The 26,457-nt window shown below is 40.0% G+C and overlaps 1 protein-coding gene across 4 annotated transcripts; it reads right to left on the reverse strand.

The window, feature by feature from the left end:
• Nucleotides 1-26,171, reverse strand: Ae2 (Anion exchanger 2). Of its 4 annotated transcripts, XM_017172936.2 has the most exons (14): nucleotides 25,593-26,171; nucleotides 16,629-16,902; nucleotides 7,396-7,543; nucleotides 7,058-7,322; nucleotides 6,661-6,790; nucleotides 6,192-6,353; nucleotides 5,883-6,125; nucleotides 5,569-5,709; nucleotides 4,853-5,056; nucleotides 3,808-4,005; nucleotides 1,963-3,722; nucleotides 1,698-1,892; nucleotides 1,408-1,636; nucleotides 1-1,348 (listed from the first exon to the last, which is right to left on the reverse strand). In XM_017172936.2, exons 2-14 carry the CDS (start codon nucleotides 16,704-16,706, stop codon nucleotides 1,277-1,279), a joined length of 3,825 nt encoding a protein of 1,274 aa, XP_017028425.1. In that variant the 5' UTR covers nucleotides 16,707-16,902; nucleotides 25,593-26,171; the 3' UTR covers nucleotides 1-1,276. The 4 variants fall into 4 exon arrangements, with proteins under 4 accessions (XP_017028425.1, XP_017028422.1, XP_070141292.1 ...); XM_017172933.2 differs by lacking the exon at nucleotides 4,853-5,056 and having other exon boundaries at nucleotides 25,593-26,170; XM_070285191.1 differs by lacking the exons at nucleotides 4,853-5,056; nucleotides 25,593-26,171 and adding an exon at nucleotides 18,012-18,255.
• Between the last annotated feature and the right edge of the window lie 286 nt (nucleotides 26,172-26,457).

Consider the following 26,457-nt stretch of genomic DNA (forward strand, 5'->3'; position numbering starts at 1 on the left):
TGGATTTTTTGTAATTTTATTTGAATTTGAATAAACAATACTAGACAACAACTACTTAGAAGTAAGTACAAGTTCATACATACAAGTTACATAAAAATAGTTTAGGTTAGGCTCTCAGCTGCGCTCCGCCGATCCGAACGAATATAATCTTTGAAACGAACTATATGTGTATGTATTTATATGTATGTTGTATATGTGGTGTATAATATAGAGTCATGTATAAGTACAATGTGTTTTTTGTGAGGGTTCATTTGTGTTTTTGCTTGTTTTCAAATACAAAGAAGGCAAAATTACAGCGGCTACACCGCCCAGCGGAGCGATCCCTTTAGAAGGGAGACCTCCGAGGGCGAAGGGCTTACAACGATTTGTTATAAACAATTGTTCGTTTGTTGGATTTCTCTCCAATTTAGATTTAGAGGGGAGTTTTAAGTTGTTTGTTCTTTGTTTCTTTTTTGTGTGTGTTTGACACTAATTATCACTACGCCAGTTTGAAGCTAAATAGTTTCGTAAGTTCCTCCTAGTTCTCCATGTGGATTGCTTCGATTTGATAGGGACTAATCCGAGTTTATAATAATTAGTTTGTGTATATGCAAATGCAATTATTGCTAATAATACATGCAAAAGTCCAACTAAATAAATAATTTGTATCTCTTGTTGGTTTCTTAGTTTGTGTGTGTGTGTGTGTTTGTGATGTTGGTTGGTTTCTCCTGCTACGGATTGATAGATCCTATCCTGATTAGTCAGAGGTAACGCTTTCACGAGGCAAAGTTGGCGCATTACCCTCAAAAATATGCTTTGCTTTGCTTTGCTCTCTCTGCTCTGCTCTCCATCCGCTTCAAGTTAATAATCTAATAAGTATGTCTCTTGATTTCAGTTACAATTTAGGTACACGATTCCCCTGCGAACACGCTTCATCTTTCGTCCTCGAATCACAAAAGTGCGGACCCCGCATATAGCACACATCATGATATCATGATATACTAATATGGTAACGGGTGCTGGTGGTATTGGTTTCAGGTGTGTGTGGCGGCTTGTCTCTAAATACTAATTGCAGGTAGTTCGTTAACGCGTTTACACCAGAATTTCGCAACAAATGTATCGCATTTGTAATTGCATTTATATTTAGCTTTAGTTTTGTGTTGTGTTGTTTGTGTTCTGCTTTTGTTTTTAGTGGCCAGCGTAAAACGTGGCTTGGCATTAATACTTTCAATCTAAAACTAATTAAGTGTCGCCAGATCTCATTCGCAAGGCTGTGGATCCAGTGGGTCAGTGCCTCCTAGGCGGGTAGATTGGTTTGTTCGTAGAAATCTGGCTCATCCTCTGTCTTCTTGGCCTCGCTGCCATCCAACTGAAAAATGATTTGATATATTTATAATATTATATATAATTTATAGGTGGCAATCCTACCGCTTGCAACTCCTCTGGCTTGTAGATGGCACTCATCTGCATACGTATGGGCACCATCATGATCAGGAAGAAGGGGAAGGCCAGGGAGAACCTAGATGACTTTACGGTCCAAAGGAGGACCAGGCATAGCACCTGGATGGTGGTGAACAAGTGCAGCTTCCAGGGACGCACCCGCTTCACATAAGGCGTGGGTGGATAGTGCTTCACCGGCATGAAGTACAAGCGGATTCTATACAAACGCAGGAAATTAATAATAATACTATAATTTACTTCGTTTCCCTAAAACTCACCGCTCAAAGAACTGCACTCCGCTCATGGAGGCCACACCCATATAGAGAAAGACTCCAAAGAGCACGGCCATGGGTATCAGACGCAGGAGCGGAGCCATCAGCACCGACAGGCCAATCATCAGGCACACAAAGAAGCCGGACAGACGCTGCTCCTTCACATCAACGATCCTGGGCGACTCGCCAGGAGCATGGGTGCTGTTTGAATTTAAAATCAATTAAATTAGTAAACTTCCCTACATAAATTTACAATTTAAAATTTACTTACCGCGACATGATGGTCACCGAGGAGACATGCGTCACCGATCTCACAGTGGCAGCACAATGCCAGGGCATTCCAAACAGACCGCAGGCAGCGTTGAGCAGGCACAGCAGCACAATGTCCCAGTGCAGGCCGGAACCCTTCTTCAAACCCCGATCTGGCTTGTCCACAATTAGCTCCGAGATTTGAGACTCCATGAAAATGAGGATATACACGAGCAGAGCGGGCACCACGCAGGCAAACGGAATCCACGTTGAGGTGGCATTGAAGCCAATGTACCAGCCACGCTTGGAGGGATCGCTTGGCGACAGGCCCTCCGGCACCACTAGCTTCTCTGTGTACACTGCGGGCACCAGGTAGTCCACCAACACGAAGATGGCAATGGAGATAGGCACGCCAAAGTCTCCAAGGGCACGCCGTGCATTGCGACCCAAAAAGTGGGAGTTGCGGAAGAGCTTCAGGTAGTAGGCAACCACAAAAGTGGCCAGCGTGAGAATGGTGCAGAAGAGGGCGGTGTTCGGCTGATTCTTAGGCAGCGGCGGCGGTCCCATTGGCATCGCTGTGGTGGAGATGTTAAGGACGCCTTCGGTAATGTTAGCCATCGCTGGAGACTGGGTCACGTTGAAGAGACTTCCGTTGGCCGAATGATCGTGGGCAACCAGTGTCGGCGGCGGCAGGTTGTAGTCGGCCAGCAGGGGATTCTCGTCGTAGATTGAGACCAGCTTCATCATCGTTTCCACAATGTAAATCAGCGTGATCAGGGCTGAGAAGATCTCCTGGGTGAATCTTGTGAGCAGGCGCACATAGACGCTTCCCTCGAAGGCGGAGACACACAGGGCGATGACTATCAGCCAGATTCCCACGTAGACCCGCAACGACAAAAAGTCAAAGTTGTTCTTGGTGCAGAAAACCATGAGGGCTTCGTCGAATAGCAGCAGGGGGCCTGTGGTTCCTATGATCACCAGGGGCTGGCAGGAGAGACAGTGGAAGACGATGCCCACCAGGGAGCAAGAGATCAGCGTCTCCGAGATGCCAATCCAGGCATGGGTCTTGGCGGAAACGAGACCTCCAAAGGTGATGGCGGTCGAGAGGCAGGCAAAGTACATGAAGATGGTGGCCGCCAGGGTTTCCGTGTTCAGGCCATCCAGGATGTCGCTCTTGTACATGGGCATGCGGCGCTTCAGGTCGTTCCTCAGGCCACCCCATAGGCGGTGGGTCTTCTCCAGGGGACTGGGCCGCTTCTTTCGCTTGCCATCATCGTCATCGGAGCCACCATCGCCGCCGCCACCACCGTCTCCTCCTAGTCCGCCTGTAATGGCGCCCAGGGATTGCTTCTCCAGCAGCGCTTTCTCCTCGTCCTTGCCAATCTTAATCATCTCACTGTCCCGCTTTACCTGCAACGCCTTGATCTTGCGGGTTCGGATCCAATCCTTCTTTGCCTTCAGCTCCTCGAAGGGCAGCAGATCGTGACGATCCCAGTTGCCGGGCGGCAGCACAATGGAGTCATCCAGGAACTCATTGATGGCCGAGAGCAGGTCCTTGCGATCATCGGCCTTGTAGGCAATGGAGTGGAAGTGTTCGTTGGCCATCAGCGTGGAGATTGAGCGACCCACCTCATGGTAGTCCAGGTCAAAGTTGCGGGGTCCCAGCAGCACGAACATGAAACGCACCGGAACCGGAACCTCTGTCAGAGTGGGCATAAGGACACCCTCCGACAAGCGGACAAAGGCAATCGTTGGCTGCTCCAGGAACTCAACGGCACCGACCTTTAAGGGTTAAAAGAGAAATTGGGGTTGAATAAGGATAATCTAAATCTAAATCTAAAATCTAAGAAAAATCTGATCAACCTACCAAAACAGTGGTGGCTTCAGCTCCTGCTGGAATCCTCTTAAGGATAGTGTCATTCTGCAGCTTTTTGAGATCCTCCTGCGACGAGGAGTACATATCGTCCTTCATGTCGATCTTCAGCTCATTGCTGCGCTTGCTGCCTCCAATCTCATTGGCCGGCATGATCCTGATCTTCTTGTCATCGGTGCCGCCTGACAGGTTCTGTGAAACACACCAAGAACTTCAGTAAAAGATCTCTCAAAAATATATCTAATTTCTGGGGGGAACATCAAAGCGAGCTCTACATGCAAAAGCTGGTGCCAAACACAGAACACAGATCATATATTTATTATCTTATAACATGCTATTCAACAAGTGCGTCTAGGACAGCAGTAGGGTTTAGTTTTGGGTTTTTGGGAGTATAGAGAGTAGAGTACTTGAACAACACAATCACAATCACAATTGAGAACTTGCCAATCGTGGAGGTGGAGGTGGAGAGAGCACACATAAAAACAGTGGTTCTAAGGGGGAAGAGGGGCTACGGAACGTGGCTAACGTGGTGGGGCTAAAAAGAAACATCGCGATTTCTATAAGCGCATTTCGGCGGCTTCAGACTTCTTCTTGCTAGGTTCTTTGGGGTTACAGGGAATGAAATCTGATATATATATATAAGTTTTATTTTTAATTTATAATAATTTAAAATAAATAAACTATATAAACAATCATTTGCTTTGACTTCCTATTAAAACTCCTTAATATTTTATATATTTGTAAGTTTTTGTAGGGTAGTTTTAAGGATTAATTCTTAATTTGTTAAGTTTTTGAAAAATCTTTAAATATTTTTTAAGTAGTAGAAGCTAAAGTGTAAAAATTTTTAGTTTTTAAGTGAATTAAATTAATTTAAAAAACATATTTTAAGGTACAAAAATAATCTAGAGCCACTCTTGGGATTTATTCCCCTTTCTTCGCAGCAAAACCCCAATCTATTTCATTCCCTGAACCCCACCGAGCTTAGAAGGAGTTCAAGAGGAGGAGTTCTTTTGGGAGAGATTCTTTGCAAGCTCATTACACCCAGGTAGGACATCGTGGAGTGGCGCCGGTGATCAATGGCCGCTGCGGCAGCTGTGGTGGCGGTGGCCACATTCAACATGGCCGCCGTCGGTGGGGCACTGGACGTAACGCAAATGCTCCGCCTGGCCTTGGCCAGGTTTCGGGGTGCCTGCTGCTGGAACTGCTGGTGCTGCGAGGAGCCATCCGCACCCATCCATAGAAACTTTATTTCAGAGTTTTTTTTTTTATTGTCGGAGTGCAAATAGTATTTGTGTTTGTTTTTTTGGCGAAATAAATCAAAAGAAATTCAAGAGATACACAAACGATTGGAAAAAGCGGCGCTTTATAAGTTAACTGTACGATCATGGCTATATACAATTTGGCTGTTCTTTACCGATTTTGGAATAAGTTGCTGTTGTTGTTGTTGATACGATATTGGATGTTGTAGTTATTGTTGTTGATGTTGGTGTACGATAGTTGTGAGTCATATGAGTTATATATGGCGGAAATAGACAAGAGAATAATGACCACGATCATGGGGATTAACAAACTTTTGTCACACTTTTCACTGAAAGCCAATTATTTATAGCGAACAGGCACGATAATGTTGATAATTAAATTGGTTAAATTATGATTTATGATTGATATTAGTATGACAAGAAGAGAATTCACAAAAGTGTCAACAAATGGAGCTGATGAGAGCTGCAGGAGTGGGTAACAGCATGTGAATCTTACCTGTAGGCTGGTGTAGCTGTTGTACTTCCGCTTGGTGAAAGGCAGTACGCCTTGGTGCTCGTTTACATGGCGATGGCGGAGCAGCAGCGACCGCATCACCGAGGGCTTGTCATTGATGTCAATCAGGTCCTCGATCACCATCTGAAAGGGTTTTAATTTAAATAATTAATTCTAGATTCTTTTTCTAAAAATAGTTTTCTAAGATAGTATATATTTTTGTTAACTAAAAATCATTGTTGCGAGGAACTATGGGAGCCTTTAGCTTCTTGACAGCTACTTAAGCAAGCTTTTAAATGTGACCAAAGAACCCTCACCTGTTCCACAACACGATAGGCCACGGCGGGCAGATCCTTCTCGTTGAGGTCGAGCAGAACCACGCCCGTCTCCAGGCAGCGACGCAAGTTGAGCAACGAGTGGAAGGACAGGGAGGCCACATGGGGCTTGCCCCAGCGATCGGAGCCCTCTTCCACATCCTCCTCATACTTGATCCAACGCGCCGTTTCCTTCCACTCCCGATCCTCGCCCACGCCGGTGAGCTCGTCCAGTTGCACAAAGACCTTAGGGAAAGAAATATACATTATTTTAAAATTGTAAGTAATTAAAACATGAGTCTTGGACCTAACCTCATGGGGACTGTGGTCCACCTCGGGCTTCTTGTTGGTAAACGGCGAAATCGTTATCTGAGGCAGCTCCCTTAGCTTGATCGACGAGTGATGAATCTTGTGACGGCGCAGGGCCCTTGGGTCGTCCGAACGATGTGATCTCAGCTCATTGAGATCAGCCTCCTATAATGGCGGGGGAAAAACAAAAGGATTAAATAGGGAACTCTAATTTTAATTCTTATTTTTGGACTAAGGGCACGGCCTAGGATAAGATGGTCAACCTGTTTAGCCGGCATTTGGCCATTTGTCTACAGGTGAGAGATTCCGGGTGTTTGCGGTTTTTTTGAACAATGAGAGTTGGAGAGACACAAGAGCAGGTTTAATTAGAGATGAACTCAACTACGTTTAGATGGGTTAATGGATTCTAGGATTTTTTAGAGGTAACGGGAGGAGGAGAATTCACAGATTTAAGTTGTCCTAGGGGCCCTACCTCCAATGCCGTGTCCTCAGGCTGCACAGAGATGCGACGCGCACCTGCATCACCGTTTTCCTCGAGGGTCTTTTTGGGTTCCACGCTGTCCTGATGTGAGAATTTACGCTGTCTATAATACTGGTGGCGGCTGTAAAGATGAGTTTTTAAAAATATTTAATTAAATTTGTATATTGTAAATAATATTATATCATAGGAAATTTCATTTCCCTTTAGACTGTTTGAAAAAAAAAACATTACGTATACGCAATGTTCCTGAAAAACTTATTTCAAATATATTACGCATACGACTCGTTGCCAAAAGTTTTGCATAATTTATAGGCAAACTGTAGACCTTTCTTTTAGCATTTGTTTATGCAAAATTAAATAAGAAATAATATATTTTTTCAACTTGTACCTTCTTCGGCGTTTGCGTTCGTGCGATTGGTCCGTTGGCTGGTCATCATAACTCAAGCTGGGCGGGGTGACAACGATCTTCTTCTTGCCCCCGAACTGGACGTGCTTCTCGTCTACAGAATTATCCGAGTGATCGCCGTGGCCGGCTCTCTCGGAGACTAGTGGAAAGTCCTCGGGGATGTCATCATAGTTCTGGGCATTGTTCAAAGGCTCCGTTTGGCTCTCGTACTCCGAGTCCTCCTCGATGTTCAGATCGTTTGTGCGGACTAAAGGAATATAAATAAACAGTATATTAAATATAGGAATATAATACAATTAATAAATATTTAATAAACTTACTGCTATTCTTCTTTCTAGATCCAATGGGCTGCTGGCTGTTGTCCTGGAAGGTGGTTACATCAAATTTGTCCTTGCGTGCACTATTGCCGGCAAAGACCTTTTCCATTTCCGAGTCCAGCAGCACTTCATCGGGATCCTCATTGCCGGACTGCAGGGGAAATTGAAGGGAGAAAACACACAAGATTGAGAGATATTTGTACAAATTGTCGTTACTCAATTGTTTTCATGCGTTTTTGGTCACGTTGTGCATGAGTCAAGTCGGCGCAAATACTTTTCAATTAAGAATCTATAGGAAAAACAAAGTCAGACGAGTCACATGACTCGCAGCATTATTGTTCGTCGTCACGAGTTGTCTTTCGACATGTTGACGATCTCTGAATAAAACAACAAACAAACAAAAAAAAAAAAGGGGGAAAACTGTGGGCATTAATCATCTACCAGCGGGTGCGAACGTCACGCATTAAGAAACCTCAAGAAGATACAGAAAAAGAACCCCTCGATCAGCCTTCAGAGGATGAGACTCGAACTGGATTCACTGGGCGTTGTTCGTAATTGGTTTTAATCGATCTCAATTGATTTTCATAGTGACGAAGGCATTGATTGCGCATTTCTCTCAATCATCATCAGTTTTAGCGTCTTGTGTCGAAACTATATTTCTTTCACCGAACCAGAAGCAAGTAAACTCAATTATTTTCAATTGTTGAGTGGCTATCAGATTACAAATATATGAATTTGTTGATTGAAAATCACTGAGAAGGTTACATGGAACTTAATTTCCTCACCAGTGCTGTGATTTTTCAAAGGGAAACTAAGTTTATTTATTTATTCAAGTTATAAAACATTTACTTCCCTAATTCATAAAAATATAACAGCAACAAGTCGTATAATATAGGCAACCTACTTTATTTCCCCATTTTATAAATCATAATTTTAAAGAAACTCCATCTACCTTGAATATTCGACTCCTGCTGGTGTTTTTGTTCACACCCTTCATAATGAACACCTCGAATGTGTTGGCACCAAGTCAGTCAACATATTTTCCCAGGTATTTTCACATTCAGCTTTAACGACGCTTCTTCGGGTGCTCGGTAGTGGGTGGGTGTGTGAGTGTGTAGTGCGTACGTGTGTGTTTTCCCAGTTGTTTGCTACGTCAACATGGAAATTATCGTATGCTTAGACGTACATAAATGCAAATGGAATTAACTAAATGCGATTTCCCCCTGCTTCGGTTCCCCGAAGGACAACAACTTTCTGGTCAGGTCTGCAGCTGCTAAATATTTAATGCCACCTTTAATACGTGAAAGAGAGAGAGCAAGAGAGTATCCTTGACAATTACATTCACTTCCTGATAAGCTGGGGGCTGATAAGGGAGGGAAAACAAAAGGCAAACACACAGAGTTTCAGTTTGAGTTTATAAATAGAAAAATTTAATAACGCTGAGAGCCTGCACGTGGGAACGTCAATGTGTCCAGCAGGAAACAAGAAAGAATGTTAATACCGAATGCTCCGACCATGAGATACCCGGTGGATGGCATGAAATGTGTTGCAAATTATTTGAAAATAATATTTTTCTATCTAAGTTCATTTTAAAAGTAACATACGTAATTGCTTTTAATACATTCCTGTAATGTACGTTTCTTACTTTATGTTGTACCCATGTATTTATTAATAAAATAGTCACACCGAGATCCCAAAATTGGCAATAAAATTGATAACCATAAAACACCATTTAATACGTCTCTATAACTTTTTCTTTTAATTAGAAGAATTTATATTATTCCATCGAGAGTATACCCTTTATATTTATCTACAAATACCCAGCATATAAACCCAAATGAAAGGAAGACCAATGACCAGGTGTCTCTGTGTGTGACCCCAGTGTGTGCATAGGTGTTAGTGAGTGGGCGGTGGCTATGGGTGGCTTTTGCATGTGATAAGCCAAAGCGTAACGCGCCACGTTACGTTAATTAATCGATAAACACTAAGTTCTATGCGTAGTATCATAATGACGTTGCTATTAATGATGCCGCCGTCGATCATTATGAAGTTAATGGCATTGCTGATTTACAGATACGAGAACAGCAACGACAACGGCAGTAAAAGTATTTTGTCATAGGGCCATTAGCTTGATGCCCATCATAATGTGGAATAATACATGAAAAACCACCGAAAAACAGGCAAATACCACCCACATCTCAGGTAACTGTTCTAAAAGAGCGTCGCACTTTATGCAGCATGTCGACGGCGCTTATCAAAATAATCGATGCTATATTCAGCCCCCTTTTCCGCCTCTTGGCCACGCCCACTCTTTCTATATCCCCCCCCCCCCTTTGCCCCCTTTGCTTTGGCCCGCCCTCTCAAAGCTGTCTGAACTGTCAATTTTCGTTGTTGTTGTTTGCCCAACGTTCCAAAAGCGAGCCAAATGAATATGCACGGGTCGCAGCCCAAATGCACACAGTGGTTAGCCAACGAAATAGAAGCCCAAATGAGATCATTCCACAGGGAAATTCAGGTGGAAAATAATGATGGAAAATATATTTATATTATATGAAATATATTTTAGCACGAATTGAATAGATATTAATTGATTTAAAGGGATTAATCTTAAGATTTGATAATTATATTACATTTAAAAGTATTAATTATAGTTAAAAACAATTCCTCTTGTATATAAATTAAATGCTTTATAAAGTCTAAAAAGGAACTTGTGTTTTTCAGGGTTCAATTTTGGAAAAAACAAAGCAAAACTAATTACACAACTTTAAACCCCATAAGGGGTTTCACTCTCAGCTCAAAAAGATATTATACATTTTTGAAAAAGTCTACAGTATTTATTCAAACATTAATCACTACTACAAACCCTACTCAGTTCGCCTAACAAATTCTTGACTATAGAATAATATTATGCTATTTTCCTTTAATATTTGCTGAACCTCTCAAGCATTTATGGCTGCTGCACCTATTCGAGTGGCAGTCGTTGTGCGCCACAGTCAGGCCACAAGTTCAGTTCTTCCATAAAGCTGGGCGTGCATGTAAGCAGCTCACAGCTCTCTTGGCCACCATCTGCCTCATTCCCGCTGCTGCCGCCAGCTTCTTCTCCAGCCTCGAGCAGTTAGTACCCACCGTCTCCAAGTTGAGCCAACAATAAGTCGCGCTGAGTTCGTTGAAGAGTGTTTCTGATGTGATTTGACATCAAGAAATGCAAGTGAGCGGCGGCACGTGACTTATGTACGAGTCATAAGCGAGTTAGAGTCGGGTGTTCGTGGCCTAAACAACTTTTTCAGGGGGTTCCAACTTGCCAAATTGAATCAAATTGCGGCTAAAGCGAAACTTGTTAAGATTTTGCGCCAAGCGAGTTGCCAACTGCTGTTGTCAACGCAGTTACAGGCACAGCCACAGCCACTGTCGGAGTGAATAACTTTTTCCACTGCGGATTAAAAGTTTGTCTTTTGGGATATATCGCGTAACTTTGTATTTATTGGAAAACTGTTTGAGTTGCCAAAAAAAGAAGAGAAATAAAAAACAAAATGATGGAACGAGTATGTAGGGAAAAGTGAGGTAAAAGCGAAAGATTGCCAAAGTTCGGTGGGTCTTAAAAAATATAAAAAACTCAAGCATGCTGCTGGGTACTTGAAAAGTTTTTTAAACCCTGTCAAAATTAATATTATTTATATGATTTTTAGCATGTAAAGATGTATTTCTTACTCAATAAATATATTATTTATATATTATTTAAAGTTAAATATATTATTTAAAGTTTTTATAGATAATTATAAACTCTTTTATGAACTAATCTAAGCTAAAGAGTGCCCAACATCTCGCTATAACTAAGTATCCCATGTCTGTAAGAGGATTGTTGTGTGTTTCTGAGAAAAAACACCGAAACCGTTTAGCTTTACATTTAACTTGTGACTTTGAGTTGGATATATTTATGCATGTATACATAAAACTTTTTATTTGTTTGCAGCTGTCGAATTTTTCCATGGCCCGTGCATAATTTGGTTGATTTCGCGCTACCCCGCTTTTCGCTTTGGCGCAACGCAGTTTGGGATACTACATAGCTGCTTCTTGTTGTTATTTATATTTTACTTTATTTGTTGTTGTTTGTTTGCACAAATTAACGATGCTTCTATAACGCTTTTGTCCGACTGTCAGCCGCTGGTTGGGTCGCTGGCTCGCTGGGTCGCTTTGTGTTGGTGCGGCGGGTGTATCTGTGTTAATTTAATGTGAATTCCGCAGCGGAAATGCTCGCACAAGCAGACTGACAACCGGGAGGGAAGTGTCAGAGGAAAAGGGCAGCTAAGGAAAAGCGGAAAATGCGGCGACAGGCGGCAGGAGGCGGCAGGGACGGGAGGTCAGTGAGACGTACACGTGCGAAAGGTTAAACTGGTCATTGTGCGGAGGCAAAGGCACAGGCGTTAAAGCGTCGTAAACGCAATCTAGTGATGGGAAATCATGCTGACAACGCTCCTCATCCGACATTCACTTCTATACGTCTATATATCTGTATATCTATGCCTCAATATATCCACACTTTGCGCTCTAAGCTCTCACAATAGAAAAGTGTTGCATACTTCAAGGTCAGCGGTTGGCATTGTGTGCGTCGTATGTGTGTGTGTGTGTGTGGAGGGGAGGTTTGTGGGTGTGTAATAAATAGTTGAGGCCTGCTCTATTTATTATCCTGTGGCCCGGAACTGAATAGAAAATATTCCGGTTAATCCAAGGGTATTTTATGGGAATTTCGCCTTTAATCGCTTTTCCTTATAACCTGAACTTTTTAATGGCTTTGCAGCTGTTGCTGGAAAATCTAATACACTTAATAGGAATCTTCGCACTTAATATGATTGCTGATTATAGGGAAAGTGTAATTAAAGTCAAATGGATAATTATAAAGAAAATACAAGGGGTTTTACACGTTAGTTTATTAACTTGTTAAGGGTTATTATACAAATTTCGTATTTAAAGTGCATTTAAATTATAATCTCTGAAAGCTAAAGGGTTTCGTTTAAAAAATGCAATAAAAATATGCAAGTAAATCATGATCTAGTGTCAGAGTAATTCGCTGAAGCGACATTAATAGAAGCTTAAAACTTAAATGGCTGTCAAATAAATTAAATAGTTGATTTAATAGGCTTGTAAATAAAATTAAATATGTAAAAAGGAAAAGAGCTTACACATTCAAATAAGATATTTTAAAGTAAAATAAATTCTTTGATAAAATGAGATTACTTTTCTTAGAAAAAATTGCATGCTATTTCCCTGTCTCTCAGACTCTTCTAAGAAATAAAAACCCTGAAAAACATACAGCTTATATAAGCAAAAACTTTCACTGAACTCAACTTGAGACCCAACTAACTTTGACGCCTTGAAAGAAAACTAACTCAAAGTGAAAACCCTCTGTTTACAGGTGTGTGTTTGTTTCTTGGCATCAATAATGCATGAACTGTTAAATAATTCAAAACGTTTTTATAATGCAGACAAATTGGAAACACGAAACCGCACAAATCCCATTCAGGCAGTCAATTCAGTCATTCATCAATCCGGCAAACCGAAATGAAACTCGGTTATTATTAGAGGAGACCTCCTCCTTCTACTCCTCGTAATTTTTAAGATGCCACACGAAAAGGCACACAACACCTTTATATATGTATATGTAGGTATATATGTATATCCCTGCCACCGCAGACACACGTGTGTGTGACTCCTGTCGCTTTGGGGCAACATTACGGTAACATTTCGGCATTTTTCACTGCCTGGGAACCGTTTTATTGCCCCAAAAAAGTATGCAACAACCAAAACGAATTTTCTCTTGTAAATTTGGGTATATTTCGGGCTCACATAGACACACACACACACACAGCAATCAAAAAGGCCAAGTCACTTGTTGTGCCCAGCTGCCAACAGCAAATATCCTATAATTTTATAAAAGAAGATGAAAAATATAATAATTTGTGAGACTGTGAATGTGTGTGTGTGTGCGAGGCCTTTTTGGGGCGCTTTTGAACCAAAATTTTCAAGGTTGTGTGCTCTTGAAAAGTTTTGTGCGAATTTCGCCCAAGTTTTTAATTTATGTTATAGATCAAAACACAGTCTGAACTATGTCATATCGAAGATTACCTGGGGCACTTGTGAAGTTTTAGGTTGAATTTTCAAAATTTACAATCACTTCAGTTTCGTAATAGTTTTAGTTTTATTCTATTTTTTGCTCGGACTTTCTGCCTGTTGCACTTTGACCCACGTTTGGACTTTACGTTTTGTTATTATTACACTCGAAGGGAGCACGCGATCCTTGCTGAGGAAAGACTGCCCAGCAAATGAGGGGCCATGGCACTCGGCCAACTTGGTTTTAGCTGCTGCTTGTGCTTCTGCTGCTTCCACCTGGTACTGCCACTGCGCAGGCGTTGGTTAAAAGCGCGCGTATAACGGTAGCACACACACGGTACACGGCATGGCACACGAACACCCGCGCTCAGCTGGCAGCGCTGCAGCGTTTCGGCCACGCTCAGCTGATTCTCAGGGCCACTACTACTACAAGTACTGCCAGGATGCCGCCAGGAGATGCCACCCCCTCTGCTGACGTAAATTGCAATGCAGTTCTGGCCAAGGCGAGAGCTTTTGTTGGCCCAATAAAAAGCTTTTTGTGCCCTGCTCGCAGCCTGCTGCTGCTCTCCTGCACTTTTTTTTCGGGGGTTGTGCATAATTAATGGCAAAGCTTTATCCTCGCAGGACACCACCACGACGAATGATGGTCAAGGCCGCTCAAGGCCAACACTTAGTGTTTTGTATGGAAAACGGAGGGCGGGTGGGTAGGCTGGGAAAGTGGGTTTCGTGTGTGTGCGAAATAAAGCTTTTTTTGCGCCTTGCACAAAAATCTATTCACTTGATGGCACTTTGAACGGCTAAGCCAGTAACATTAAGGCTCATTAGCCAAGCGACGATGTGTGTGCATGTGTGTGAGTGTGTATTTTGGGTAATTAGCGATAACAGTCGAGTTGTAACGGCTAATTGAGTTATGTGCCTGTGTACAGTGCGGCTCAAGATGATAGCACCCTCAGGGGGTGCTAAATTATGCAGCGCCATTAAGCATTCATTTTTTGTAATTAATTGATTGTTCTTTTGGTGTGTAATAAATATTTAACAACTCTTATACGGGCTTATCGTAGAAAAGGGAAACCCAATTTGATCGTAAAATGGAGTTTTGATGGCTGTCAAGAAATTAAGGTAGCTTATAATTAAAGATAAGAATGAAAGAAAGATGACAGCGTTTAATACGGGTAATAAACCGGTTTAATTGTCATTAATATTATTTTTACATTTTTCTTTTATTTACTTATTGTATTTATTTACTAGCTTAAGGTTAACAAAATGTAGTTTGTGGCTTTTGTGGTTTAGCCTCTACTAAAATTATATAAATGCTATTTAATACAAAAAAAGTACCTTCAATAATGATCATATTTGGTATACCATGTAAAAACACTCAAATAATTACTAATTTAATAGATACTTTTTAAAAGCTTATGACTTCTTGTGTAAATTTATACACTATTTTTCAATATTTAAGAAAAGTCGCCCTACAAAAAATCGCCACTGAAGAATTTGTTTTTGAATTAAAAAAATTCCATGAATTTAATGCACGGGACCACAAAATCAAGCCATGCCACAAAAAATACAATTTTAAAGGGTTAATAAAACACTTAAATAAAGGAAATTATCAATTTCATATTGATATATTGATATATTTCTTTTCTATATTCATTACCTTTTTCCTTAACTCTTAAAATACTTTAAAATATTGCTAAACATGTTTAAAAAATATGTTTAAATAAATTCTGCCTTGAAATAACTCCTGCAGCCTTTAACTAAAGTATGTTTTTCATGTTGAGCATAAATCTTGGCATACTTTGTGGTGTAATTAAGTTAATTGAGGCTCCCACACGGGGCTACTGGATGCTTTCACCTGGTCGGGTGTCAATGAATTGACTGCGATTACAATTTCCCATTACAATTACGGTTGCTACTATTACTTTTCATTGTCAATGTCAGCCGCCGCACAGTTGCAGCCTTGACCACGACTATCGATTTCCTGTTCCCTCTGCCAGTGTGTGGTGTGTGTGTGTCTCTGCGAAGAGTGTGTTTGCGTTGTGTGATAGCTTCATTTGAATGCTATATATTCAGAATGTCTAACTAGCTTCCTGTTACCGTTATTGCCAACTGTTGTATATTTTTAGTTTTTTTTTTTTCGTTTCTACCTGCACACTGGCAGTTGCACAATTAAAATGCGTTTATTTCGACGCGTTAGCATTTAGCCTTTAAGCTGACAATATGCTGTCGCCCTCCATCGACGCGCACACACACTGCGTATACGTAATGTGTGCAAACAACTGACAAAATATACGAACAAAGGCGGCACTTTCGCATGAATGAATGCATGATTAGGCGATCTAATCTGAGTACTCGCACGCGAAATCGAAATCGAAGCTGTGCCCCAGCTGAGACTGAAATCGAAATTGAAACTGAAACTGAAACCGAAATCGATTTGCTGGAAACTGGTTTCTAAATTGTGTCACTCGGTAGCTGGCGGGCATTTGCCGGTACCCCAAAATACACAAAAAAAAAGTACAAAATATAACATAAAAGCACACGGAAATATGTAAAAAAGTAAACAACAGACAGAAATCAATAACAATTACTTGACATTACTTGCGGCTTGCGAATGAATTATTCAGATATTGGCAAAAAGCTAACAAAAAAAAACTTTTAAAATGTGATTTATTTGATGGAAAATTACCAACGACAACGGCACAACAAATATATATGAAGTTTTTGGGAAATATTATTATTATTTGTGCTTGCATTACACTAATATCGTTAGAGAACCTTGAGTCAGTAAAAGTTGTATCGGTATCATCAGTGAGTGAGTGAATGAGCTCATTCCCCTCCACTTGCCTAATTAATTTCCCAGCCAAAAGTCAATACATTAGCTGAGTTTATTTATAGTTAATCTATCTGTAATATATGGTAAGTGATGGGTAAATGTAATCAAATTTTTAAGGAGTTAAAGTATAAGAAATAAACTTCTACAATATAAAACTTTTCATTTGCTCTTGGGTTTTTTGGTTTATAATAACTCATATTCTCTGTTCAGAGTGCATATTTAATCTCTAGAAACATTTTTTAGTAATTTAAAATATCTTCCATTATTTATTAGAATTTAATATTCTTAGATTACTCACCTTCTTCTTGGTATTGAAGCCCAGAAAGGATAATTTGCGGACATTATTCTCCCTGCCGCTGGCCGAACTGAAGCTCATCTTGAGTATTGGCTTCGCTCTCCTTTACTTAGTTTAGTTTTAATCCAATCCGTAGATTTTTGGGGTTTGTTAAGATGCCTATTTGATAATCAGACAATGCAAGGGCATCGAGGTGCTCGGTGTGTGCTTGGTGATGTGCTGCGGCCACTGTGGATGCTCCAAGAATCTCGGCATTCGGGGCAGCGAATTCAACGCCCTGCAATTTAAGAAACAGAAAAAAAAACGGATACAGATATAGAAAACTGAGAAAAACAAAAACACAAGCGGGTGCTTGGAACGCAATTTCATTAATAAACAATTTCGACTGTTGCTGCTGGTTTTTTTTTCGTTTTGTTTTTTGTCTCTCTGCTTAAGGAGGCCAATTGAAAGCGATGCCGCACAATAATATATAGAAGTGTAAGTACCGAGCGCAATAAAAACCATTCGACGCGACTCAATTAAAGTCAAATGGCAGCCACACGCATAGCAAGGAAGGCGTTGAATGGAGGGGCCTAGGAGGGGACTAAGGAGAGGGGCCCGATGAAGCACGCGACTTTCGTTGACGGCTCGTGATCAATTTGCGTTATTTGAACACTCAATTATTATTCGGAGGGAAGGCATCAAATGCCTCCAAGAATGTGAATAATATATACCCGAGTGCGGCGGTACTCTTTGGCTCTGTGATCGCTCACTTAACGATCTGCATCTAAATTTTGGTTGGAACACTGTCATCGATATACTGAGAAAATAAATCTATAGCCTTTGATTGGTAAATTTGGATAGAAAAGGATTCTGCAGAACAAATAATATTCTTTTAACAAGGAGAATGAAAGGTTTTCTACATGAGATTAATTAAAAGTCAAAAAACTTGAAAAATGTATTAACTTTTCGTTAATAACTTATTAAAATACAAATATTTAATATAATTATTAATAATTTGTTCTTTTTTAACAGACATTACATAACTTAAAAATGGGTTTAATATTTCACAATCCTCTAAAAATAATTTTTTAATAACTCTGATCAAAAAAATGTTTTTAAATTCTCCAATTTAGATCCCAGTGCACAACCGCAGATCTTTTCAATCGTTTTATAATTCCGTAATAGCGCGACAGCTGACAGGAATTTAAACTGAAATTTATGTTAATTATAGACGCGCTACCCCTATATTTGTGGTTAAATGTATCTGCCCCTTCGATTTGGGGCGTGGCAAAGCGTTGAACCTAAACGGCAATCAACCGGGACCCGAGCACAAACAAGGACAATGGCCGGGAGTTCACTGTTAAATGGTTCGTGTCCGCAGGTCCTTAATAATTCAGTAAGCACCTTTTCGGGGGTAGAAACACCAGGCCAAGACGGACCAGACCAGACTGGGTGGCAGGACAAAGGCGAATAACAACGAAACTTGCACAAATTCAATTAGGCATCGACACTGGCCAAGGCCGCTGACCGTTTACACGTCGGCGATATCGCGAATCGAAAGTATTCGAAGACCGGATACGGATATGGGACACCACGGCGGATACGCGATATGCAGGACACCGACGAGGCTTGCTCCGTGGCGAACGAATGCCGTGTGAACCTGTTGCGGCTGCGAATGCGCTGATTTATGCGAGCTTCTAGCTTCTTTCTTCGAAAGTGAGTAGAGCCGGCCACCCGAAGTATCAACGAGTCCACGAGCAGCGCTTCGCCTCGCATCGTATCGTATCGTATTGTATATCGCGTTGACAATCCAACATGAGTCTCGTGCTTAGACGCAGCGCCTTAACTTAGCCTCTTCACTAACTTTCGACACTCTGTGCCAGTGGGTAAAGTGATATTTTAAGGAATTTCTACCACAGAAAAAGTATATATTTTAAATTCCATATATTGGTAAGACTTTTAAATTTAAAAACAGTTTTTGGATCGTAATTCATAAATGATTCAAAAATTGTATTACATAAAACCCTACGGTTTTAAACAAAAAAAAAACAGCTTTATCCTTAAATTAACTCAATAAATTGTCATATTATATACTATATAAAAATATTTCGAAAGTGTATAAAAACGTCTTCTTGAAGAAAAAACAAAAGTTCCTTTCTCGTTTTATTTTCTCTATAGCCGCAAATTTTCACTTGGCCGCGTTGATTATGTAAGAAAATGTGACTTGACTTTGGGTTCGTATTATTTCTTGGCGGTGGAGACGAAGGTGGCTTCGAGGGTTTCCAGTATGCCATGTGCCTTGGATATTCTGTCTTGTTTGCCATATGTTCTTCGATAAAAAACTGATGTGTCTCCTCCGTCTGACCGTGGATTAAAGTTAAGTTGCTGAGTAAACAAAACTTTTGGCTTTTGGCAACCTTGATATTGCCTTTCGGCGGAGGGTGGCATGTTACGGTAAGCGCTATTAACTAATAAAAGGATTTTCAACGTTGATCAATGGCTGAACACAAGCATATAGACAGACAGACAAGCAGGCAGGCGGAAGAAGTACTTTCAAGGTTATTGAATAAATATTTGTACTCCCCCAAAGCCCATCATTGCTTCGCCTCCAGCGAATTGTTTGTAAATCCCTAAATTGCTAGCTTTTATATATAAATATATTTAGATAAGTTAAGTAATTTTACCGCTGTTTACTCAACGAATTACTTAAGTTAATACTGTTGGCATAACTCCTTTATCATAATATTTATTAATAGAAAAGTATTAATCTTATGGGGACAAGAAGGTCTGAAGGATATATACCGAAAAACTTATTTTATAAAAGTCCTGTAAATATATTTAATTGAATTACATTATCAAACTCTCCAAACAAAATTTCTTTACAGGAAAACAGGATAATGTGATATTTTCTTAAAGAACAGTTGTGAATCAATCACCTATATTATTATCCCATGAAAAATAAACCAAACCAAACCATTTTATCCATCAAAACACATCCAAATCTGAAGCTATTTTTGTATTTCGTATCTAAACTCAGCTGATTTTTCCCCATTTCGCTGCGATCGATCGTGGATCGCGTGACGTGCTGGCCAAATTCGATACGATAAAGTGCACGTAGCCGGGGAAAACAAATAAATTTACACATTTTATGGCACTCACAAGGGAAATAGTCGACGGATGGATGGGAGTCAAAGGCAGGACGGCGTTGCATGTTATCAAAATTAGAGGCAACTTAAAACTTATAAATACAAGACGAGACAGTTAAAGGCAAACAAAGCAGGTTCCCATAAAACCCAAAGGTGTTACAATTTAAAACCCCAAAAAATATCAGAGGGAGACGCGAGACGGGAAGGGGCCAAGAAAAAAATTAACGTGGTGATCAATTTTATGGGTTCATTAGCGGGCGCTGGCAAAATGACGCCAAACGATCGATCGTACGACGGTCTGACTTAATTTTGATTTAAATTATTGTTTGTATATGAATATATATGTTTACTTATACGCTTTGGCCGCGATAAACGTTAGCGGGTATCAGAAAAGTACCGCCCACACCTACTTGGGGGCTTTATCAGCTAGTCCCCGTGCTGGCCATTCATTTCTCGATTCTGATTCCGATTCCGATACAGATTCCGCTTTCAATTTATTAAAACAATTGACAGTAATGTATGGGATTCACTGGGCGGCAGCGGCAACGGCGGCGTCTGCTTCATAAATTATCAAATTGTCTATTACGTGTCGAGTTCCGAAATTGATTTCAGACATGTCAATTAGCCGCCTGCCCATTGATGGATGGCGAAACGGGCTAGAGGGCTTTAAATAGCCCGAATCGCTTATGAAATAGTCAGGGAACTTGAAACTGGGAGTTTTATCAGCATTTTAATGTATTGCCGCTTTCAAAGTCTCGTGCAACGGCTCCTTATCAACGAAATCTTTCCAGATCCAACTGGTTACGTCAGTCAGCTGCTGAAACTGCACTAAGAACTAAAATTGGATTGAAATCGAGAAAGCTGGTATTTGAAATACATAACAAAATCGCCGAATGAGACCAATAAAAGGAAAAATATTCTAAAAATGTAAAATCATAAAAAAAATGCTGTTATAATATTTCTTAATATTAAATCACTATCATTTCCTTTTATATATACAATATTCTACAATTTAGCAAGGACTTTCACAAGTATGTCTTACCGGAAAAATAAGTTTACTTGACTTGAACTTTTGAAATTCTAGAAATTTGTGTAGTTTTTAATCCAAATGTTTTATAAATTCCCCTAGTTTACATTTATATTTCTTCAGACACTTACAGTTTTAAAAACCTTGTGACTATTTCTCCAAGTGTTTCTAAATTCTGCTCCTGCTGAACATACCGCAAATTTTATATTCACGTGCTGCCGCCGAGTAGCGAACAAGTTGGAAACCGGTTTTTTCGGTCGGCCAAATTGCAACACAGTCACACACAAAACACACACTGCAAAAGGCAGCTGCAACTGGAATTGGATTTGGAACCGGGGATTGCAACTGCAGCTGACATTGAACTTGAAGCCACTTCACTCGCTCACTCGTAGCAGCTCTTTCTCCGCCCGGAAAGGGGTTGAGATCCCCCGTTGCTGCGATCCCCCTTATCATAGGCCAGGACCAGCCAACGGTAGCGAAACCACTCGAACGTTAAAATGCCAGTTTAAACAGCACTCGAGATATACACATACCGGGTTACCAGTTAAAATGTCGCTGGCAACGACAACGACGACGCCAGTAATTATATAGAAGTGTGCCCATATATTTGCAATATATGAGCCTATTAAAATATTTGATAATTGGAAACGCATTGTTTGAGTGCCGCTATAAATCATGACTGCTCATAAATATTTGTTTTTTCCATTGATTCCAGACAGACGTTTGATTCGGTAAACTGTTAACTAAACCCTACACTTAAGACTTTAAGATACCCATTTCAACTTGAGTTTAAGTGCACTCATAGAGAACAAGATTCACTTATTGGAATAGGTTAGTAATCGGACAATGGAAATGGTGTAAATTACTATTCAGTTCTCTGCTTAAAATTATCAAATTACCAAGTGTTGGCACTTACAGTAGCTAAACGAGCGAATAATTGCGGCTATCTCTCACGTTTTTAGAGTGAATAACAGGCAATTGCATTGACACAATTAGAATATTAAATTATTACAGCAAAAAAGACTCAATTAGCATTAATTAATGGCCAGTGTTTAAAGCATTGTTTTATTGTATTATTATGTGAGTTATTTTAAACAAGAGCTGCGAACTTTGCATTGAACTTGTAACAAAAGGTTTAATATTTTAAATGCTTCATTAATTTTATAAGTTTGCGTTGAAGATATATAGTTTTATATTGTTTTCACACAAATGTATTATATTGGTAAACAAACCATTTTTAAACATCTGGCTTAAGAATCATATTTTTTCAGCTTCCTTTTTTTAAATAGAACAAAATTTAAACTAACAATAGTTATATAAATTCATATACTATTCTCCCCTATTTTTAAATATTTAAAACATCGTGACCACACGTTCGGGTACTATAAATATTTCCCTCATAGCTTGCTATATATTTACGGTCAGCAGTGTACTTCCACCACTTTCCACTTGAGTGACAAATTTTTGTGGGGCCATGAAGGATTTATGATCGACAGCGTTCGGTTGTCCAAAGGTTCAAAGCACTTCAAATCAATTGCATTCGAAACGAGCCAGCGTACACGATATTCGAAATGGAATGAAAACATTTGGCAACGCTCCACTGCCCACAGAAAAACAAAACAAACAGAGAGACAAACGGAAAACCTGAAAATCGGAAAACCAATTCCAACAGCAAATAGCAAACAGAACTCTAATTAGGGTACTGCTAGTACTAATGACTAACCGACTGACTAACCGACCGACTAACCGACCGACTGACTGACAGATCGGCGACCATTTCGAGCCTGACTAACGGCATATGTAACCTCCTACCGACTATGATGACCGATTCTATTTTCTCTCCCCGATAAGCCATTTCGTATCACAAACACCCGCAAGATTTTTCAACTGTTTTAAAAATATAAATTGTTTTCTCTAAAAGCATGGGTATATGGCTTTCATCAGAACTCCCCAAAGAGGCACTTAATAGAATTAAAGAGAACTGAGTCAAAGTTTATTTTCTTTTGTATTCGACAATAAATGTGCCTATATCCATATCAGACATGGGTGTTGCAAAAGGGGAACTTTATCGTATCGCAATATGATGCGCTTTTGATGATTAACTCTTTTCTACAGTTCATCGGTGAATTTGTTTTAATGATTCATAGCAAAGCCCTAGACTTGACGGAATGAAACATCTTATCTTATGAATATGTGAAAAGCGTTTTGCAAATAGTACTCAATAGTTGCTTAAGTGACTAACTAAAGTATAGTTTATTAAATATTACAGTCAATATTTTAGCGTGAAACAAACTACAATCAATTATTTTATAATATGAAGTTAACCAGGCTTATGTGTTAAAAATAAAGTTAAATAAATGTACAAAGTTATGCCATATATTTTTATTTTTCTGTATTGTGTAAATAGAAAAATTGTAAACAACAAATTAAGAGAAGTTGATACTCAAACCAAAAGTTCAAAGACCCAGACATATTTCCACAACGTTTTCAAGTAAATATTTGTTTGTTATTATATCTTATTACTTAAATTTGTTTTGGATCGTATTATCATGTTATTGAGACTTGTAAATATTCTAGAACAAGAGAACTTTGAGGTTTTTAATCTGGTCAATACTATAGATACCATATGATCATCTTACACCCGTTCGCCTTCCTGTTCCTATTCCACGATATCTCGCCTGGTGTTATTGAACACTTCGATTGACCGGCCACAAGTTAAAAATTCCATGAATCGCAAGAACAATAAATACTACTCTCAAAATAACAGAAACTCAACAGCAGCAACAACAGCTCCACCGCAAGTTGTGTAAACAAAAGTGCAGAGCAACAATTACAGCGACGGCAGAAGAAGCGGCAATAACAATAAAAAGCAACTTTAAGCGTCATGATACATTTTGGTTAAATATCAGACAAGAACAATAAGAACAAAACAAAATAGCAGAAACAAAAAGCAAAAAAAAAAGAAACCACCAGAGTCGAGATAAACAAATTCTAGTTAACATTGTGTGTTTATCGTGAGCGGGTCGCGACTGCAGCATGGTTGTGGCAAGTAGACGGGGGGAGTACCGCGGGGGAAAAGCCAAATTATTGAGCCATTACTCACCAGCAGCTGTAACCCCGCGGGAGTCGAAGGGGGAGAGAGATGCCACTGCTACTTCCACCCAAGTCCAAATATTTGCGACACCGAGAATAAAAATGTGCCAATAAATGGGTCCTTATCAACTTTTGGCTTTCAAGATAGCTTCTATTTGTGGCTTATCAACGTGACACTTCGAATATCAGACTAGCGTCGGGGCAAGTTATTAACACAGGTTATATCAAGCCTGTTCCGGTTTTGCACATTATTTTTAGCCCATTTCCTTACCAATTTAACGTAAAATGCCTTTATTTATGGTTACTTAACTCTTTGGTCATTACATTTCTCAAACTCAATAGTGCAAATATAATATATAATATTTACAGCCCTGTTTGCATTATTTCTCCATGTGCTTTGTGAGAAAGTGCAACAAGCCATTCACGTGCTGCGCCAAACCAAAGGGGTTGGGTACTAAAAGGGGTGTGAGTACTGAAGGGGGTGCAAATGGGAGTCCCAAGCCAGGGGGACTTGGAGCACACACTCCACACGCTGATAGCTGAAATTCCCCCAAAGTAGGGTTTTTGTTGTTGTTTCTAAAAATTTGCATAAAAAGCAGACAAACTTAGCATAAAGCGCCGCGGGGAATGAAAGAGAAACACAAACACAGTCCGAATTGGAGGTGGAGAAAGAGAGAGCACAAGGCGATGCTGAAAGAGAGGGCGGCGACTGGGGGAGTAGGAGCAAGGAGAGTAGAGAACGTGGCACGACGTGCTGGGTACAACTGAAACTGTGTTAGCTCGTCGAACAAACAACAAAAACAAAGGCAACAAACAAAAAACAAAAACCATCAAAAACAACAAAAATATTTAAAAAAAAAAAACATAAAAACCACACTGCCCCTGGCCCAAGATCCAAAATAGAACCAGTTTCCAGAGTTTCAGAAGCTACAAGAGCTACCAGTTCCCGCTTCCCAAGTCACATGCTGCAGTTGCTCGGACCTGACTTGATTTATCTCTTTCACTTGCTTAATAATTTGTCCGGCAGTAATTGAAAATCGAGGCCAAAAAGTTCTTAGCCAACAAGCTGGGGCCACAGAAGCAGCAAACAAAAACTCGTATAGTATTTAACAATATTTAGTTCCGTAATTGTTTGGCCTGCGACTAAATTTTCGGCATTTTCTTTGACACTTTTCCAACTGCGAAAAAGCCCAGTAAATGTTTATTCTTGCACTGCAAAAAAAAATATAAAAGATAAACCTAAGTTTAGGAGATAATTTACGTGATTGTCGTGTATTTTGACTTTTACTAATAACCATAATTGGTTTCTAAAGAAAATTTATAATGGAAAGGAAAATGTTTGTTGTATAATTGTTTACTTTAAGAAACATTAATCGGAAAATTAAAATAAAAATTTAATTTCTGGTTTTTAAAACTTATTGATTTTTTTTAAGATCCTAGATTTATTTAATTATTTATTTAGTAAACAAAATATATATAGAATATATTGATTGTTCCGACATTGAAGTAGACATTTCAAGTGTTCCCTTGGGGTGACAATATTTGTTTTCGGTGTGACAAAATGCGACAAAAAGTGGAAATATTCACAATTTAAAGATCTTTCCGCCCCGAAAATAGCCGCAGACAGCAGCCGCAACAACAGAACGCAGGCAGACAGAAATGAATTTTATAATTGACACGTACTTGAAGTGGTCTTTTACTTATTACTTTTTTCCTTACCTTTTACTCGGCCACGGGCGCCAACAACAACAATAAGAATAGCAACCACTAATGACGTCGCCGCTTGGCGAAATTCGAAAATTTTCCACTGTGCCTCAGCGACAGCTCATTGATTAGCATAAGGGATTTTTATTTTATTTTTTTCTTATTGATCTCGCAGGGTGCAAGTTTCCCTTTGGTTAATATCTTCGTATTTCGTAATTTTCGCGGGGGTGACAACAAACAAACAATTGTGTGGGGGGCTGGAGGGGAGATGGCGCGACTAACACGCACACGCACACGAAGACGAACGCGTCGATAAAAACAACAGACGACAGAGAGACACAGCGAAACACGAAATATTGGCAGGAAAGAGCAACAACAACGTCACTGCTGCTGCGGTGAAAAGAACCTTTGTGTATATTTTTGTTGGATTTTTACTTTTTTATTCTTTTTACTCTTTACGCTTTTACGACTTTCGTCTTGGACTATTCGCGTACGCGTGCAAACTTGAACTTGGCGGACAGTCGGTCGTCTGTTCCGTTCCGTTCCGTATTTTTTGTATTTTCTGTGCGAACAGCAGCACGTTTCCGAGCGTAATGATTTACAGTTCCTGCCGCAGCACGTTTTTAACCAGAGCGATCGAAAACGCAAACGCAAATGCCGCCTCGCCGACTGAGAGCGGGCGCTTCACAGCTGGCGAGCGGTGCGGATCGCTCTCCCTCTCCCGCACAGTGGGAGTGGCGCGAAGCAGGGAAGTTAGCTGGAAGAACGGTTTATATTGAGGAATGCCTATTACTTAATCAATTGTAGATCAAAAGTTCTGTTTTAACGGATTTTGAGTTAAACAAGTCCAATAATTTTTCCCAATAGAACATGCCGTATA

Source organism: Drosophila kikkawai, chromosome 3L (genome assembly GCF_030179895.1).
Source record: "Drosophila kikkawai strain 14028-0561.14 chromosome 3L, DkikHiC1v2, whole genome shotgun sequence".
Taxonomy (NCBI): domain Eukaryota; kingdom Metazoa; phylum Arthropoda; class Insecta; order Diptera; family Drosophilidae; genus Drosophila; species Drosophila kikkawai.